This window comes from Lutjanus erythropterus, chromosome 13, assembly GCF_056507025.1.
Source record: "Lutjanus erythropterus isolate fLutEry1 chromosome 13, fLutEry1.hap2, whole genome shotgun sequence".
NCBI classification, from domain to species: domain Eukaryota; kingdom Metazoa; phylum Chordata; class Actinopteri; order Lutjaniformes; family Lutjanidae; genus Lutjanus; species Lutjanus erythropterus.
In genome coordinates, this window is record NC_139329.1 from 31,907,772 (window position 1) to 31,925,650 (window position 17,879).

The 17,879-nt window shown below is 40.6% G+C and overlaps 1 protein-coding gene across 1 annotated transcript; it reads left to right on the forward strand.

The window, feature by feature from the left end:
• The first annotated feature begins 270 nt into the window (after positions 1-270).
• On the forward strand, positions 271-15,383 carry dhtkd1 (dehydrogenase E1 and transketolase domain containing 1). Its single transcript, XM_084734107.1, has 17 exons — positions 271-467; positions 759-911; positions 2,476-2,687; positions 2,781-2,975; positions 3,161-3,430; positions 3,998-4,169; positions 4,349-4,547; positions 6,446-6,758; positions 6,863-6,947; positions 7,040-7,179; positions 7,270-7,420; positions 7,536-7,642; positions 10,291-10,455; positions 10,542-10,624; positions 10,840-11,006; positions 14,248-14,333; positions 14,423-15,383. Exons 1-17 carry the CDS (start codon positions 296-298, stop codon positions 14,522-14,524), a joined length of 2,772 nt encoding a protein of 923 aa, XP_084590233.1. The 5' UTR covers positions 271-295; the 3' UTR covers positions 14,525-15,383.
• Positions 15,384-17,879: the final 2,496 nt, after the last annotated feature.

A 17,879-nucleotide genomic window follows, 5' to 3' on the forward strand; every position in this document is an offset into this window, starting at 1 on the left:
TGCACCGTAACTCCAAAATGTATCCTTGTATACCGCAAATACGGACCAGGTGTTTGACAAATCGGAGACAAAAGTTAAACAAAAAAAATATATATATAGAATAAAATAAAATAAAAGTGAAGCATTTTCTCGTCACAGTGTTGTGAAACGTTTCAGGAGCCTCAGCCAATCGGCTCTCGATGCGGCGTCTCCTCCCTTAATTCTGTTGGCAGTATCATGGCCGCTGTCCTGTAACCGTTGGTGCAACTCTTAAGATTAAAGCGTCAGCTCCTGCTTTTATAAAAAAAAAAAAAACATGTCGGCCCTGTTTTCCCTGAAGAAGTCTCTGAGCAGACTGCCACCGTGCGTGGCTCGGCAGGTCGTGGGCTGCAGTTATCACACGGAGAAAGGCGTGTACGGATACCGACCCAAACAGACCGAGAGCCCGCACAAGTTACAGAGCGACCGCGTCCAGGCACTAAATCAAGGTCAGTATGGGGTTCATTCACAGAAAAGACGAGCTAATAACACTCAATGAGAGGGAGAGGAGTCTTATAGCGGGCTAAAATGACGAATAAATGTGCTTTAATCTGCATTAGTAACGTTATTCTACCCCAGTATTCATTTTATATTTGCGTAGAATCTCTCATTTCCATTGAAAATGATGATGAGGTTGATTTTGTGAAGCTGCCACGGCTCACAGTGACTCACAGCTCACAGTACAGTGTGTACTGAGTTTAGGACGGTTCATCCTGACTTTTGTTTTGTTTCGTGTTCAGATCATGGTCTTGCCCGTCTGGTGGAGGCATACAGAGCACATGGGCACAAGTATGCTAAAATTAACCCCTTGCTGCCCGAAAAGCCCGTCGCTGACAGCGTCCCGGAGATAAACATGCTGTGTGACACCCTGACAGGACAACTCAGGACCTCAGGTAAATGACTGACAGTGGATATAAACATGCAGAAAACATACATCACATGACAGCATAATAACTAACTAATGTCTGCTTCTCCTAACTCTGCTTTGCATTGTGTAATATAATATCCAGTCTTTTATTTTTATGGCACTTTCTGTGCATTTCAGAGGGAGTTGTGCTTTTTACTTTGCTATAAAAGAAAAGCAAGGACTAATGGGTCACTAATTAAAAGAAAAATAGTAGCCAACTATGTTGATAGTTGATTAATAATTTCAAGCAAAATATCAATCATTTGCAGGTTACAGTGCCTTAAATTTGAGGATTTGCTGCTTTTCTTTGTGATTTATGATAGTAAAAGAAAGAAAAAGAAGAAGGAAGCAAATGATTTATTAGGTTAATAGTTGACAGTATTGATAATAAATTAATTGGTGTGAATACTTTTTTTTTTAAACAAAAAAAGTCAAGTCTTTGATTCCAGCTTCTTACGTGTGAATATTTTCTGGTTTCTTTACTCCTCTGTGACAAAACAAAACATTTGAAAATGTTATCTTGGGATTTGGGAAACACTGACTTGACTGACACTGATTTTCTTAGTTTCAGCCCTGTTTTATAGACTAAACAATTAATTGTGAAAATAGTTGACAGATTAATTGATAATGAAAATAAGTGTTAATGTGCAGGTTTGCACCACAATTATTTGACAGGTTTAGTTACTTTACAATTGATTTTTTTTTGCATTAAAAAACATACACTGTAGGTTTGAAAAAACAAGCATTGTAAAGGTGTCACTGCTGCTTTTCTCACAATTTTCAGAATTTTTACAAATGAAACAAATCAGTTAACAGAGAAAATAATCAGCACATGAATCAACAATGAAAGTAATGATTATTTGCAATCCTTCACAAAGTAGTTTACAAATTAGGTCAACTTTAATCATCTATATCAGTTAAATCCTGCTTTTACTTTCATGCTTGACTGATGATAATTTAATGATATAATACAAGTATAAGAGTCTGATCAGACAGAGCGAGTTCTGCAGATTACAAAATGCGTGTCCACTGAACCACTGAATCAGCTGTCCTTAGAGAAACGAATGAAAACAACTCACCTGAAATCTCAAATACCTCCAGGCCTGCTGTTCTCTGTTCAAATCAAGATATTTATGGTTGGTAAAATCACATTGCTCCAGTTATCCAGCAGCAGCCACCATTATCTTGTCCTTTATTATGTTTGTCTCCAAGCATCTGCAAAGTTTGGACTTGGGGATAAAAAAACACACTGACATTGAGTTTTTTCCACTCTGAGCATCTGAAACACAAGTTGCCCAAGTGCACATTAACAGCATGCAAAAAGCTTCCTACCACTTTCTTCTGACGGCCTGTTTACTTGCTAAAAGTATTACAGTTTATTGTTTTATAAACCTAACAGATAAAAGTTCAGATCAGGTATACGATAGTCTTGATTAGATAAGATTAAAACGAGCAAAACGTCATCATCACCAAACATGAACATGAAAAACTTCCCCTCTGTTCACCTCACCTGTCTGTGTCATCACTGCTAATTCAATGTGCTTCTGCAGGTCTGCGACATTTTGGCAGAGCGGAGGCCTCAGTGGAGGAGGTTCGGGCCTACCTGGAGGAAGCCTACTGTGGCAGCCTGTCGGTGGAGACCAGTCAGCTGAGCAGCCTGGAGGAGAGGGAGTGGTTCGCTGACCGCTTTGAGGAACTCAAGAAGAAGAGTTTCTCTGCTGAGGAGAGGAAGCAGCTGGCCAAGATCATGCTGGAGTCTCAGGTGCGTCCGCGAAGAAAGAGGAGGATGTTTTATTTGTCACATCTTATAACGTTTCGTATGGTAATGTCGTGTATTTTCTCTCACAACCTGCAGGAATTTGACCACTTTCTGGCCACCAAGTTTGCTACTGTGAAACGTTACGGAGGAGAGGGAGCAGAGAGCATGATGGGCTTCTTCTACGAGCTTTTCTACCAGATGGCCCACAGCGGAGTCACCGACATTGTCATCGGCATGCCGCACAGAGGCCGACTCAACCTCCTGACAGGCCTGCTGAAGTTCCCGCCAGAGGTTAATTAGCCTGACAGCCACAATTAATGAGACATGTATACTTTTAAATTATCCATGACCTGACAGGATCAGAGTGTTTATTTTGCACTTCTGTAATCAGTAGCACAAATAAACAGAAAGTCAGCTAGCTGCCAAACGCCAAACAAACTTAAGATAACATCAAACAACATCATTTTTCTCTCCAGCTCATGTTCCGGAAGATGCGAGGCCTCAGCGAGTTCCCCGACACTTCTCCAGCCATCGGCGACGTGCTCTCCCACCTCACCTCCTCGGTGGAGTTGGATTTCGGAGCCGCGCACCCTCTTCATGTGACCATGCTGCCCAACCCGTCTCACCTCGAAGCGATCAACCCCGTGGCTCAGGGAAAAACCAGAGCCAGGCAGCAGCTCAGGAAGGAAGGAGACTATTCGCCTGAAGAGAGCGCACAGCCGGGGGACCACGTCGTCTGTCTGCAGGTACTGATTCACTGCAGCTAATAAAATTTCACACAAATGCATAATAGGCACTTCCTCAATCCAGAGGCCGACCATGTCGGAGGTACTGAGCATAAACAACGCAGCCAAACTTGTAGCTGTTCGTGATTTTTGTAGTTCAAAATGATCTGTTTTGGGCTCAATCCCAAACTGGCCCCTATACACTACAGTGGAGTCGCACTTGCAGCTGCAGAGGGTCATGTAAATAACATAACATCTCTGGTGGACACAGGAACATTCATCATGACGGATACGGTAATTGAATAAATATTAAAATGACAATCCTATAAACAGCACTGACAAAGATTTAAGTGGCAATGACATGACATACTCATTTACATCCATGACTCCCACGTGTCTTTGGCCACAGCTCTGTTTTGTTGTACATTTTTTGTCACGTCATTCTGTCACGTGTGCACAAAAAAAGTCTATCAAATATCTGTTTAAGGTAACGTAACTTATTTAATTCTCGGAAATAACCGCAAGTTCGCACGGAGCTAACTTTCTTGGCTAACTTTTCTTCATCCTGGACATAACTCTCCTCCTCAGGTCCACGGTGACGGCTCTTTCACTGGTCAAGGGATTGTTCCAGAAACGTTGACGCTTTCTAAACTGCCTCACTACAGAGTCGGTGGCAGCATCCACCTCATCGTGAACAACCAAGTGGGTTATACCACTCCGTCCGAGAGGGGGAGATCCTCGCTGTACTGCAGTGATGTCGGTCAGTCAAAATGATTAGATGTTTACCTCTCTGTGCAAATATGGAAATTTAAAATATTTGAAAAAGTGAAATGAGCGTATTTCTTTGTGTTGGGAACGTATTTGAAGTGTGATAAACCCTAGATGTGTTTTCATGTGTTGTGTTAAAATTGGAGACCAATGTTCACATTTGTGTCACAGGTAAGATGGTGGACTGCGCCGTGATCCACGTGAACGGAGACGATGCAGAGGAGGTGCTGCGGGCCACTCGGCTGGCCGCGGACTACCAGCGGCTCTTCAGGAAAGACGTCATCGTGGACCTGATCTGCTACCGTCAGTGGGGCCACAACGAGCTGGACGAGCCTTTCTTCACCAACCCCGCCATGTACAAGATCATCCGGTCGGTTGCATTTACCCTCTTTACTCTGTATCACGTTTTCTCCATCACTTCAAAAGTTACTGTAGCATATATAACACATTTCTCAAGATTGTTGAGCAGATGATAAATCTGGATTCCTAAATTTTGTGATTATGTACTGAGACACACTTGTATTTCAGCAGGTTTTAATCAGTTTTTTCTTTTAAAAAGTAATATTGTTCTCTGTCTCATCCTGTCTATCTGGCTGATTGTGACTTTAGCTTTTTTAGTACCGCTTTGTCCATGAGTCAGTATTAATTGAGCTGGACAATACTGGATATTTGTGTAAACTTCAAAATACTGTAACAGGTGACAAGGAAAGGATTGTTCCTGATGACTAGTCGACTAGTCTGACAGTAAGAAAACGCTCACGGGGGCAAACGGTGTCATATTGGTTTGTTGAGGGTGGCTGCTGTTCACAGTAAAAGTGCCAGCAGCCTGCTCTCCCTGCATGTCCACACTGTGCTGAATGTTGTTACACATTGCTCTGATAATGTGGATATATGCCAGTTTATTCTGAAACAGCCTACTTACAATTGTCATTTTCTAGATGAAAATACTGCCAAACCACACTGTTTACTGGCATTGTACATGAATGAAATATTATCACTGTAATTAATTTAACTGACTTGTATTTCTGGTGCCAGCTAGCGAGGGTACCAACATTTAATTGACTGATGACTAATTGTGCGCTTCCCTAGTTTACATAAAATACATTATACGGGTAGCCTACAAGTAAAGGGTGCCATTTTCACACTATTTTAAGACATTGCATTGAATACTGATCCAAAATCCTCTAATCAGGACAGCTGTGGCTCTAATTCCAGTTTCTATGCCACTACAGATCACAGCAACATTTCCTAAAAAATGTTTAATAGCAATCACTGCTGTGTGCTTTTCTATCTCATCTGCAGAAGTTTTTGGGCTCTGACTCTGAGAGTCAAAGTTCATAGAAAAAAGGGGTTTATTGCTAACGTGGAACTTCAGTTTTGTTAAAAATATTCAGAAATTCATCAAATATGAACCCTGTAAGTACAGCATGTTGAATTTACAAGTACAGCATGTTCCTTTATGGTGCCACTGGGAACGACACCACTGGAAGTTGCATCTTGACTGACAGCTTGTTGTTTGGACCGTCTTGAAATTCCATCTGGTGATTCTGAGATTTTTTTCAAGAATAAATTAAAACCAAGACAGTTAGTTTAGAAAATCCAGTGCCTCCTGAAGGATTTCTGTGAGAATCACAAACAGAACAAGAACAGTTTAGGTCTATAGATCCTTACATAACAAGTCAGTTATACAGAGACAAGGTAGAAATATTGTGAAGTGCACGTACACACACGAAGGAACAGAAACAGATAAATCAGTGTTTGCCTGAGTACACAATGAAATAATAATGATACTAGTAGACTCATATTTTGCATGAAAGAATTGGTTAAAAATAAGTGTTTGTTAGGTTTATAGCCGTCCCAGATTTATTCTTAAGTGAGTATATGATCCTCTCCAAACCCCAAAACATGAGCCGATCTCTAACCTGCTGTCTAAAAGTGTCAGGCAATTTTAATTTAAAAGTATGACCCTTGCTCTAAGAAACATATCTATAAGCCAGTGCCACATGTTGAAGTCCAGACAGGTACCAGACATTTTACTGGTAAAACAAATCTTTGTGTGGTGTATTTCGAGAGACATTTAAATATCATTTCCCAGAATTTTGGCAGCAAAGTGCAGGCCTTAAATTGTTGATATAAAGTAGCAGGTTCAGTCTTACATCTCGTACAAAGTTAACAAAAGTACATAGAATAACTAAACTATTATTCTGTATATAGTATCAAAATACTGGTTAATAAATCAGACGTTTTCACACTGTTGCTTCCTCACAGATCCCGAAAGAGCATCCCTGACTTCTACTCAGACCAGCTGATCTCTGAGGGTCTGATGACGGACGCCGAGCGTGACGAGATCAAGTCCAAATACTACAGCATGCTCAACGACAAGCTGTCCAACATGACCCTGTACAGCCCTCCACCCACCAACCTGCAGGGCCGCTGGGGTGACCTGGTGGAGCCGCAGGCCAGAGTCACCACCTGGGACACGGGTGTCCCCATCCCCCTGCTGCAGTTCGTAGGAGCAAAATCTGTGAACATCCCCGAGCAAATCCAGCTGCACAGCCACCTGGGAAAGACCCACATGCAGGTGCGACCATTGTCTCTGTCATTTCTCTGTCGTCGCTGCTGGATCATCTTTTGTTGACTTGGCAGCGGGTAGATGATTATTTTTTCCTCCTGTTGTGAACTCAGGCTCGGTTGCAGAAGTTGGAAGAAGGGACCAAACTGGACTGGTCCACCGCAGAAGCCTTAGCTTTCGGTTCTCTCCTCTCCCAGGGTCAGTGTCAAACTGAAAATACATCACTTCAACTTTAAGAATCAATGGGCCTCATGTATGAACCACTAGATTTTAAATTGCTGTTGTTGCAGGCTTTAATATTCGAATCAGCGGACAGGACGTTGGAAGAGGCACGTTCAGTCAGCGACACGCCATGGTGGTTTGTCAGGACACTAACGACATGCACATCCCTCTGAACCACATCAGCCCGCAGCAGACCGCCTTCCTCGAGGTAAAATCCTGATAAACCAGATAAAACATTGGTGTGATCTGTCTAAATAAATCAGAACACACTATCAAACAATTTCCTCCTTGTGTTCAGGTGTGTAACAGCCCGCTGTCTGAGGAGGCGGTGCTTGGGTTTGAATACGGGATGAGTATCGCGCAGCCGAAGCTCCTTCCCATCTGGGAGGCTCAGTTTGGAGATTTCTTCAACGGAGCTCAGATCATCTTTGATACGTTCATCTCTGGAGGTAAACTGCTGGTCTGACTGCTGGTGCTTTCAACAGATTCACAGATTCTCTCATTATTATCTGATATTTTTAGAAAACTCTTCACACATCAGATGTGAAACTGCTGTGTCCTCAGGTGAAGCTAAGTGGCTGCTGCAGAACGGGATGGTGATCCTGCTGCCTCACGGCTACGACGGAGCCGGACCTGAACACTCGTCCTGCCATATGGAGCGCTTCCTCCAGGTCTGTGGGGCTGTCGTGCCACATTCACGTCAAACCAGGTTACCAGTTAGCAGTCAACATCCCAGTTTTATTTTTAACTGGGAAACTCAGATTCAGGTCATGGATTTCTCATCTCTACCATGTTCAAGTCCTGCAAATTCATCGTCTACCTAAAAACACCTTGGTCCACGTATTCTGGAAGATTTGAATGTCCCTGACAAATGAGAGAAATTCTGGTTAAATATTATGTGTTTATTGAACTTAAAAATATTTGAAAGGCAGGCTATGTACAAAGAAGTAATGTAAAGAATAACATCATCAAGGCATGTAGATAAGAAATTACTTTTTTTTATTTAAACGTAGGCCAATTTTGCTTGAAATGAGACCCGTTAACAGACTCGAGTGCATAACTCTATTTTAAAAAGAAATGAAGATTATGCTAGCTAACATTTGTTCGGGCAACATGTAAACACAAACAATTTCCTATAGCTTTAGGTCTACATATTCACAGATAAAACTGAATAAACAGCATAACATTTACATTACTGTGGGCTGCAGCCAACTTGAAATCAAACAATTTCCGTTTTTTTCTCAGATAAAGTAAAAATGGAAAAAAAAAAAAAAGAAGTATTATACTTCACAATAGAAGAACAAAGTGCTACATGGCTCTGATGGCTGATCTGAAAGGTGCTCTTTTGGTGAGGAAGTTGAAGCACAAAAATACAAAATCCAGAAAGAATAAGAATGATAGTAATTGCTCCTCACGCTTTTTCGCAATAGTGAAGCACTTTGCTGCCAAGTTAAAATCAAATTTGTCAGTTATCTCTTCACAACTTGAGATGTGCGTAAGCTTTAGAGGAAATTATTTTCACTGGACATTATGACTGAAGAGATTATACTGGAGAACAGAAAACCCTGCTACTAATAACATGGAAAAAGTTTTAGCTGTGACCAGTGTTCCTCAGTCCCTCAATCATTTTAGACCAAACTGCTAAAAATATTTGCATACTGGGGATAAAGAAATTAACTGAGGAGTCATGTTTATGTAACATACTCAGTATTTCATTTCATTTCATATCTACAGGGAAAATTTTGTGCAGAAATGGTGCAAAATGTGTCCTGGTGAGAGTCATCATGCAGATATGTCAGTTCATGTCAGCTTTCTTCAGTTCAAAGGAACGCAGTGCAGCACAGAGGATGTTATTTACAGGCCATTAACTGCTGAAATCAATAACAGATCAATAGAGATAATGTTTCTTAATTGGCCGCAAGCAGGCAGCAAACAAAAGTCATTAGACACTTCGCCCTCTTTCACCCATTCACACCGTGTATAACTGACACTCTGTAGTTTATACTATTGTGAGCAGTAAAAAGAGGTTTCACACTCAAGCATCATCGTCATTCTGTGTCGTCACTGACAGCTGTAGTGTCACACAGAAGTAATTATTTGATCGATAAATCTGGCTCATTTCAAAGTGGGGATGTCAGCGTAACCTACTTATTTTCACTCCATTATGGGATTTTTTTTTGAGAACGCTAAATAGACCGTAGATTTCTCACTCAGAATTAAGACACTTAAAGCTATAACATGTCACATTTCCACAGTAAAATGTATAAAAATGACTAGAATATTATATATTATGTTGATTTGCGTACTCATATTATCCCAAATGTTTCCAATAGTGTTCAAACCCAGGAGTAGTTTTATTCAGGGTGACATTTGGTCGCCTGTCAGTGGCATCGTGTCCCCTTTTCACCCCTGTTACTCAGGATGGAACACAGTTAATGATTGCCGTTTGCTGCGTGTTCTGTGACGATGAACATAACAACTCTCATGATCCCACACTACTTCACAACGTTAACATCGGTCGTCTTTTCTTTATGTTTTAATTCAGTGACCCCGAGCGTCATCAATTACATACTGTGCATTTTAATAAATCAGCAGAGGGTAAATATAATGTACTATGTAGAAAAATGTGTGATTAGAGACACAGGTTGACACAGTCCACTGTACTGTATCGTGTGTTTGCCATTTTTTAAATGTCTAAATGTGTAGTAAGATTTGTTATAACCTAGACTCAATAACTGCACTTTGCAACTTTGACTCCAGCCGGCGATTATTTTCCCAATTAATCATTTAATATCGCAAAGTTAAAAAAATGTGAGAAATGCTCATCGCAAAGCTCAAAGTGACGTCTTTAAATTGCTTCTTTTGTCCAACCAACCAGAGACTCTACATTTATTGCCAAAAAAGACAAAGACAAGCTTCAAGTCCTCACATTGAAGAAGCTGGAACCAGCAAATGTTTGACACTTTTGCTTATCAAAACAGAGTAATTGATCCTTTGATTACTCACTGCAGCTGTAATTGCAACGTTAGAAATTGCGTTCAGTCAGATGGAAACTTAATGCAAGAAACCAGTAGTGCCATTTTTAAATTCCTTGCCTGTCATTCCCACTTTGCTGATTCTGAACTTTTCACAGACCAACACCTGGGTTTAAATAAACAATTCTTAAAGGAGTATTGCTTCCAAAATCACGGCTCAGTCTCTGCTTTTATTTGTTCACTGGTTGGATTGTTCTGACATCAGGACCTGCAGGTCCCTTCTGTTAGTTAAACATAACCTTGAACTGTAAATGGTCGCTAACTCGTCCTCTTTTGTCCCTCAGATGTGTGACAGTAAGGAGGAGGGTGTGGACAGTGACGCTGTGAACATGGGTGTGGTCAACCCCACCACTCCTGCTCAGTACTTCCACCTGCTGAGGAGACAGATGGTCCGAAACTTCCGCAAACCTCTCATTGTGGTCGGACCCAAAACGCTGCTCAGATTTTCTGTAAGCGCCGTAGAAACATTTAACAATCTCAGTTCCTTTTCACCAATGTTTCCATGCATGTGGAATAAGGTTTGTTCTCTTCACAGGGGGCAGTTTCCAGTCTGGCTGAAATGGCACCAGGAACATCTTTCAGACCAGTGTTAGGTGATACTTCAGTCTCTGCAGAAAGGTAAGGAACACCGGTTTCATGATTGTGAAAAGACGTCTCTAATGATCATAATTTATTGGGAGCCTCAATATGGTGAAATATATTTTAAGGAAGCTTTTTCACTTGATGTTTTGATGAGCCCTGATTAAAAAAACTTAAAAGACACTTCAAAAACATTCTCTTAAGTAAGCCATGCGTCAAACCTAATCCATTTTTTTCTTTGTTATCCCCTTCAGTGTCCAGAAGGTGGTGCTGTGCTCAGGGAAGCATTACTATGCCCTGCTGAAACAGAGGGAGACATCAGCGGCCAACCAGAACACAGCGCTGATCCGCATGGAGGAGCTGTGTCCGTTCCCGCTGGAGGCTCTGCAGCAGGAGCTCAACAAATACCCCAACGCTAAAGGTATGTGTGGAACCACTCCTCCACCGTCAGTGGGCACACTGACTTTATGAGTGCCATCACATGGAAAAGTTCATTTCTGTATTTCTGTACTTGACTTTTGTCCTCACTGTATATCAGTGTTTCTGGTCTTCTGGTCGACGTAAAAACCAAAGGAGAAAGTAGACGACAAATTCACATCCAACACAGTAACCCCATAGTAAATACAATTCTACTGAAACTCATAATATGGGTTTTATCATCAGTCATTCTCCATATGAATTAATCACCTAAGTAATAATTTTTACATGACGATTTCCTCTACCAAGTTTGTATTTTTTGCATAAAAATGACTTTAAATTATAAGTCAGGTGTTCTGTTTCCAATATTTTATCAGAAGCATGTTTGCAAAAACTTGACATTTATACAAAATAAGAAACTATTTACAAGGAAAAAGGAAACAGAAAAAAAGAGGAGAAAATCCATCTATCCACCCGTTCACCCACCCGCCCAGTATTGCCTGTTATTCTTGAGGTTGTATTCAGTTTGTGTGTTGTTTAAGAAAGAAATAAATGGTGACCATATTTTTAAAAATCGATGATGTCATTAAAGGGAACATTTGTTAAAGGAGAAAAGGGCAAATGTCAAGCTTGATGTAATGAAATCATCTTGTGACTGTTTTGAAAACAGTTTACAGATGTTCTGTTTGTGTGCCAATGTCATACTGTTAGGGTGAGATTTTACCTTTTGCCTCGTGATAAAATCGACTGTAATCCACGCTGAAAAGCTGTTATCTTTAAAAATGCCCCCAGACCCCCGTAGGGTGTTTCGCATCTCTGTCACCCTTTTCACCCCTGATGAGTTTGTGTCCCTGTCAGACAGTCAGAGGTGTATTTTCAGCTCTGTCGTCTCTTTGTGTCCACTGTTCCTCTTTGCTAACACTTGCATTTCCTGTGTTTTGCATATGTCATGATTTTTGGGGCATTTCCCTGTGCCGCGTTACATAATACTGCAGTCTCTGTCACTGATGCACAAACACTTCTTTTCAAAAGCTCACAAAATGCGTTAAAACGACATTTAAAGCTCGATGGTCAATCATTTTAGGTGAAATAACACATTCAGACAACATAGTAACTTTTATGTGTCAATTACAGTGCAGAAATAAAATATTAAAATGTAAGAAAAAGCAGGTGCCAATGTAAAAGTGGCTTGATTTAAGAGTTTAGAGCCTCAGATCTTCTGGACGTCTGCTCAAGATATTTATGGTGCAGAGAAAGTAGATGCTGTCCACGTTTTGTTTTGATCCTTTTAACTTTGCCAACTAAAAATATACATGCTGAGAACTAAGTCCTCCAATTCTTGCTAGATTGTGTTTGTAATTTTGCTGGTGAGGTTGTTGAAATCCTCAAAGTCTTTGTTTTATGTCATCAGTGAAAGGAATTCAAAGTGAGTAATAACCTTTTGATCTTAATTCACAACAGAAAGTTAGTTCAGTTGTTTTTTTTATCATTGTTTACTTGGAGTAAAGTGATTTTTGTCTTCAAAACACTTCAAAAAGTCAGAAAAAACAATTACAAAAGCAGCAACACAAGTGAGTCATGGTAAGTTGAATGCCAGTCAGCAGCGTGAGGCAACTTCAATAGAAGTCTGACAGTCACCATGACTGGGTCCTCGAGAAAACATCAGAAAAACTTAAAAAGAAACAAGAAACGCTGGTGCACCAGTGACAAACAGAATGAGCTGCACCAGATTGGTATTCACCGCAGGGCTATTGTGTTACGTTGTTCTTTTGTTTTGTCAACCCTCTGTTGCTGAATGTCAATCCAAGCTACAACTGTTATTGCTTGATTTTGTTTTGCAAGACTTTCAGGAATGAGGAACTGCTGGCAAACCGTGTCAACATCTTCTCTTTAGGCAGAAATCATTCTTGTATGTGGGTTGAAAAAGATTTTCACTCCTCTTAAGAACTGAAACACGATTGCAGCCTGAGGTTCGTACTACGAAGCAAGATTAATGTGTTAGCGAGGCATGTTGAGTGTTCGGTGTCTCTTTTTTAACCTGGCTAGATCACCATGGTAACTTGTGCTGAGCTCATAACCTGTTTGGGAGCAGGTTATGCTCAGAGTGTCAGATTGAATCGGCCGTAAACGCGTCACTCTTTCACCGAGTCCTTTCCCGATGAAAAGCAGTACGTTCCCAACTTCACCGAACGAAAGCGTATCACAGCAGCACAAACTGTATGCATCGCGTTACCATGGGAACCTCAGTTTGAAGATGCAGAAAGTCATTCGTCATTGACTGAAGTGGGCGACTCGCAAGGGGACGAAGAGTCAAATGACGAACCAAACCAGTACAGCCCTCTGGTGTTAACATGCGTCCTGGGCGATCTGTGTCACATCACCTTCTCTTTTAACTGCACTCAGCAGGTGTTTGGGAACTGAAGTTTTAAAAGGAAAATTCTTAATCATTCCTGCTTGATACACAACTTGAGTGGCTCAAGAGTCGGGGGTCTCCATTGGCATATTTTGTGCTTGAGCTGCTTGTGCTGCTGAATTGTCAGTGCTGCTTAGCCATCCCACATTTGTCAAAGGCAGCTAAAAACAACAATAATGGAGCTCCAACGTAATTTATTTAGTATCAATTAATACTGATTGTTTTCTGGATTAATCCATGAGCTACTTAGTTCCTAAAATGTCGGAAAACAGTGAAAATGCTCGTCACAGTTTTCCAGAGAACACCTTGTTTTGTCATACCAGCTGTGCAAAACACAAAAAATATTGAATCTACTACAATAGAAGACAAATAAAATCAACAATATTCATATATGAGAAGCTGGAGACATTTTTTGTTTGTTTGTTTGTTTGTTTGTTTGTTCTTTGAAATGATGAATGATAATATTTTTCTGTACTAGAAAATATCAGTCAGTTAATCAGATAAAAGTAAGTCTTTGATTTGACAGGTGAAGGTTCAGACGCTGGATTTTCAGTTTTTTTTTTGTTTGTTTGTTTTTTGCATTATTACAAATGTCAACAAATGTCATTGTGATTCTGAGGGAGGTTTTCTTACTTCAGGAACAAAACCTCAAAGTTCAGGTTTCACTTCAGCTCGCTCCTTCATTGCCCCCCACCCCCACCCCCACCCCGCAAACACACTGGAACAAATCCAGTTTCAGTTGATCTAGAAAGGGCAGGTACTCACATGTTTATGAATCATGTCCTCTTTTACTTTTGATGTAATTAACTTATTTAAAAAAAATCCTCCACAGAGTTTATATGGAGTCAGGAGGAGCCTCAAAACATGGGTCCATGGTCGTTTGTAGCTCCCAGGTTTGAGAAGCAGCTGGCTTGCAAGGTGAGCTGTGTTTTAAAATAAATAAATTAAATTAATTAATGACTCTGTCAATATCACACTCGCTGGACTGTCTCCTCTGTCTGTCTCAGCTCCGGTTGGTGAGCCGACCTGCTCTGCCCGCCCCTGCTGTCGGTATCGGGACCCTTCATCAACAGCAACAAGAGGCCATTCTCACCGCTACCTTCTCCTAAGACTTAAACCAGACTGGGAACCAAAATAACCAGTGCACAAGCACCAGTACTACACTACACACTGGATCTGCAGTGGTCTTCCTACTGTTATGTGCAGGACTGCTGCACGGGACCTTCAAGACAATGTAGACTGTGCGGTTTAAAAATAAATTGGTCAGCAATGTAGAGAACAGACGGAAAGACGTGGTAAAGAGAATAGTGTCGATTTTATTGTCAAACAGATTTTTAATTGTTATGTTTATGGTTTGAAGTTTGAAATCTTTAAGTTTATTCCCCTCTCTCTCATTTACCATGCCTGGATCCTTAATGTGCGAAGTTCAAAGGCACTACAGTAGAAAAAAAGATCTGAATCGAGGCCTTACAGACGATGTTTACAATGTTATTGTAGTAAAGAGGCACTTTCAGCTGACAGTCGTCATATCTGCAGCGCTGGTGACTGTATCTTACCTGTCAAACCTGTATGGGAATTTCAGGAATCTTAATTGTTAAGTCGTCTCATCCATTCAGTCTGCAGGAGTTGTTTTTGTGCTGGTCTGAGCAACAGATATCATTACAAATCTCTGAGCATTACCTGTCTAATGTTTATGTAACAACGGAGGAGTTATTTAACTGGATTTCTGAACAAGCAAAGAGAAGTGTTACCATTTTGAGTGTTAGCTGTTTATCCAACCTTGAGTTAGATGTGTTTGGGCGTTTGATTGCACGAATTTAAGCTAAAAAGTACTCGGTCACTATCACTTAATTCTGGTTTAGACAAATACTTGAACTGAAAAAAAAAAGCATTAAAGGGCTAATGTAAATACACCAAATCAAAATATTCAAATGGGAATATTTTCCAATAAATCTATTTTCAAGTTTATGCATCATGTTTATTTTCTTTTGTTTCTAATCTCATGCTTGTGTAACAGCTGACACACCTGTTATGTTTGACTTGATACATGAAAATAGGGTCCTTAAAATAATTTGAAATTAATATACATTATGTTCTATTGTCTTTAAAAAGAAATTCACAGATTTAGCTTTGCGTTCATCATTATTGGACTCACAAAGGACAGTTTGTTAAAAAAAAAAAAAAATTAAAATTGCAGCAGAGCCAGAGATACTGTATGTTTTATTCCAAACAGTCAAAACTGGATGCCTACATCTCCCACAATGCAACTCAACCACTGACAGTTTTCAGCTACAACCAACACGGACTCAAGTGACATCACCTGAGGTAATATGTCAGACTTAAAGCTGGGGTAGGCGGTTTGTTTTTGGTGTAATTTTGCAAAAGTTTCATAATAACCATTCAATATATTCAATATAATGTAATTCAGGTGGTCTGAGAGAAAACTCGACGTCTGCTCCTCCTCTTTTCTAAGGTTCTCAGGCTTTAGAAAATCTAGCCTGTGATGGGAGACTTTGGCCGATCACAGGTTGATTGTTGAGTCTCGTTCCCAAAACGGCAGTGTTTGGCAACTTCAGGAATTAAACTCAAGAATCAACCATCTTCGAGCCACCAGTCTAAAGCTTCTTTCTCCAGAACCACTTCCTGCACCTGTAACACATTTTTTGCTTTTTTCACATTTGCAGAAACACACCCCAAACCTGTAAACAGACAGTGGAGTTCCCCTTTAACTTCTTTCTGCATCCTTATTCTTCATATTTGTACTAATTTTACTGTTGTTATTTCTTTTTATTCTGTACATTTATTTCATGTATGTCTGTCTGACCTGGAAGATGATTCCTTCTCTGTTGCTCTTTTTGAGGATTTCCTACTTTTTTTATTCTGCATCTAACATCTGAGTGTTTACAGCTGCCCTGTGTTGTTTTTGTTGTTTGTCCTTGACATTTTTTCATAACGCTTTCAAAAAATTGGTGATATTGACCTTAGCATGCATTAGATGATTTAGGCTTTTTTTTTAAGCCTAATACAAGTGTCCCAAATTACAAAGTGACTTGTCCCAGATTACCAAATTCAGGCCTTTTTTTCTTTGCACAAAGAACACTTTAAAGGTGCGGCATTTCTCCTTTGGGCTAGAAAACATGATTTCAGCAATGTCTGATGTGTTCATCTACAACAGAGGTTTTCAAAGTGAAGAAAAAAAAAATATTACGTTAGTTTTGAAAAGGAGATCATAGAATATCCTAAATGTCATGTAGGACACACTATGTACTCACTTGCACAGTGCCCAGATTTCGACAGGATAGCGCTGTCTCAAATGAAGGACAGCTGTTGTGCCCTTACCCGAAATTACGAGCAACTTCCTCTTTGTGTGTGAACTGAAGCCGGGTAGAGCTTTACTACCAACCACCAGTCACCTATCGCCTTGTTTATTCAATTGTGTTCTATTTAATTTCATTCAACAAGAGCATCCTTGAAATTTTATTTGCCCTCTGTTTCTCAGGGGGTTAAAAATATGCTAGTCTGACTCACCAAATACATGCTGCCTTTGGTCGCTTGTCTCAAGCGGTGTCCGCTATCTATACTTGCAAAGTCCCCAGGAAATAACACCAACCTCCGACCTGCAACCTACATGCTGAAAATGGCAAATTAGTGCCTGTGATGCTAATGGTATGAACATAAACAAGCTAACATCTGTTACATAGTCATTTCAATGTTCAAATGTTCCACCAAAACAAGTTCCTCTTGCAGCTTCACCGTCGCTGCATCCTGGGCTTGGCGCCACTCAAGACGTTTGTGGTGGGTTTAAAGAAATGCAAACAAGGGAGGGTGTTTTGTCCCTCACAGCAGAATGTGTATGCATGGAGCCAGACCTTTCTCCAGCGCTGAGAGCTGTGGAGATGCAAGACTGAACATCTGTCCTTCCTGCCTCCTGCCGCTGAAAACACTCCGTTTATATTTACAAACTTAACGAAATAAATGTGTTGTTGGCTTCAAGCTGACAACAGTATAATGGTACTTATTGATAAAAATATATGCATGACTTATATCTGTATGATTCTGCCATGTTCACAAGTGTGGTGGTGCCACCTCTTGTGCTATGTCGCCAAGATGGCGACCGTTGAGGGCAAGAAGCATCCAGCGTTCCACACTCAACTTTTTAGCCGTTTTGAGTACAATATCCGGGTGCTCGCAGTGCGCTTCTGTAAATGTCAATGTGAATGCACTTAGACACTCAAAACAGAAGTATCTAAATTGTGGCACAGCAATGGAGGAAAGTTAAAGGGGTGGGGGGTGGGGGGGGGCTAAGGGTCACCTGCTGTGCACGGCCCCCCATCACTCCTAGCTCCGCCCCTGCCTGTAAATTTCACCACATGTTAAAATGAAAGCGTCTATTTCTGCAACAAACTTGTTTTAAAATTGCACATGTGTTTTTTTCATCAGGAGCAGAGCCTGACAGTGATGAGT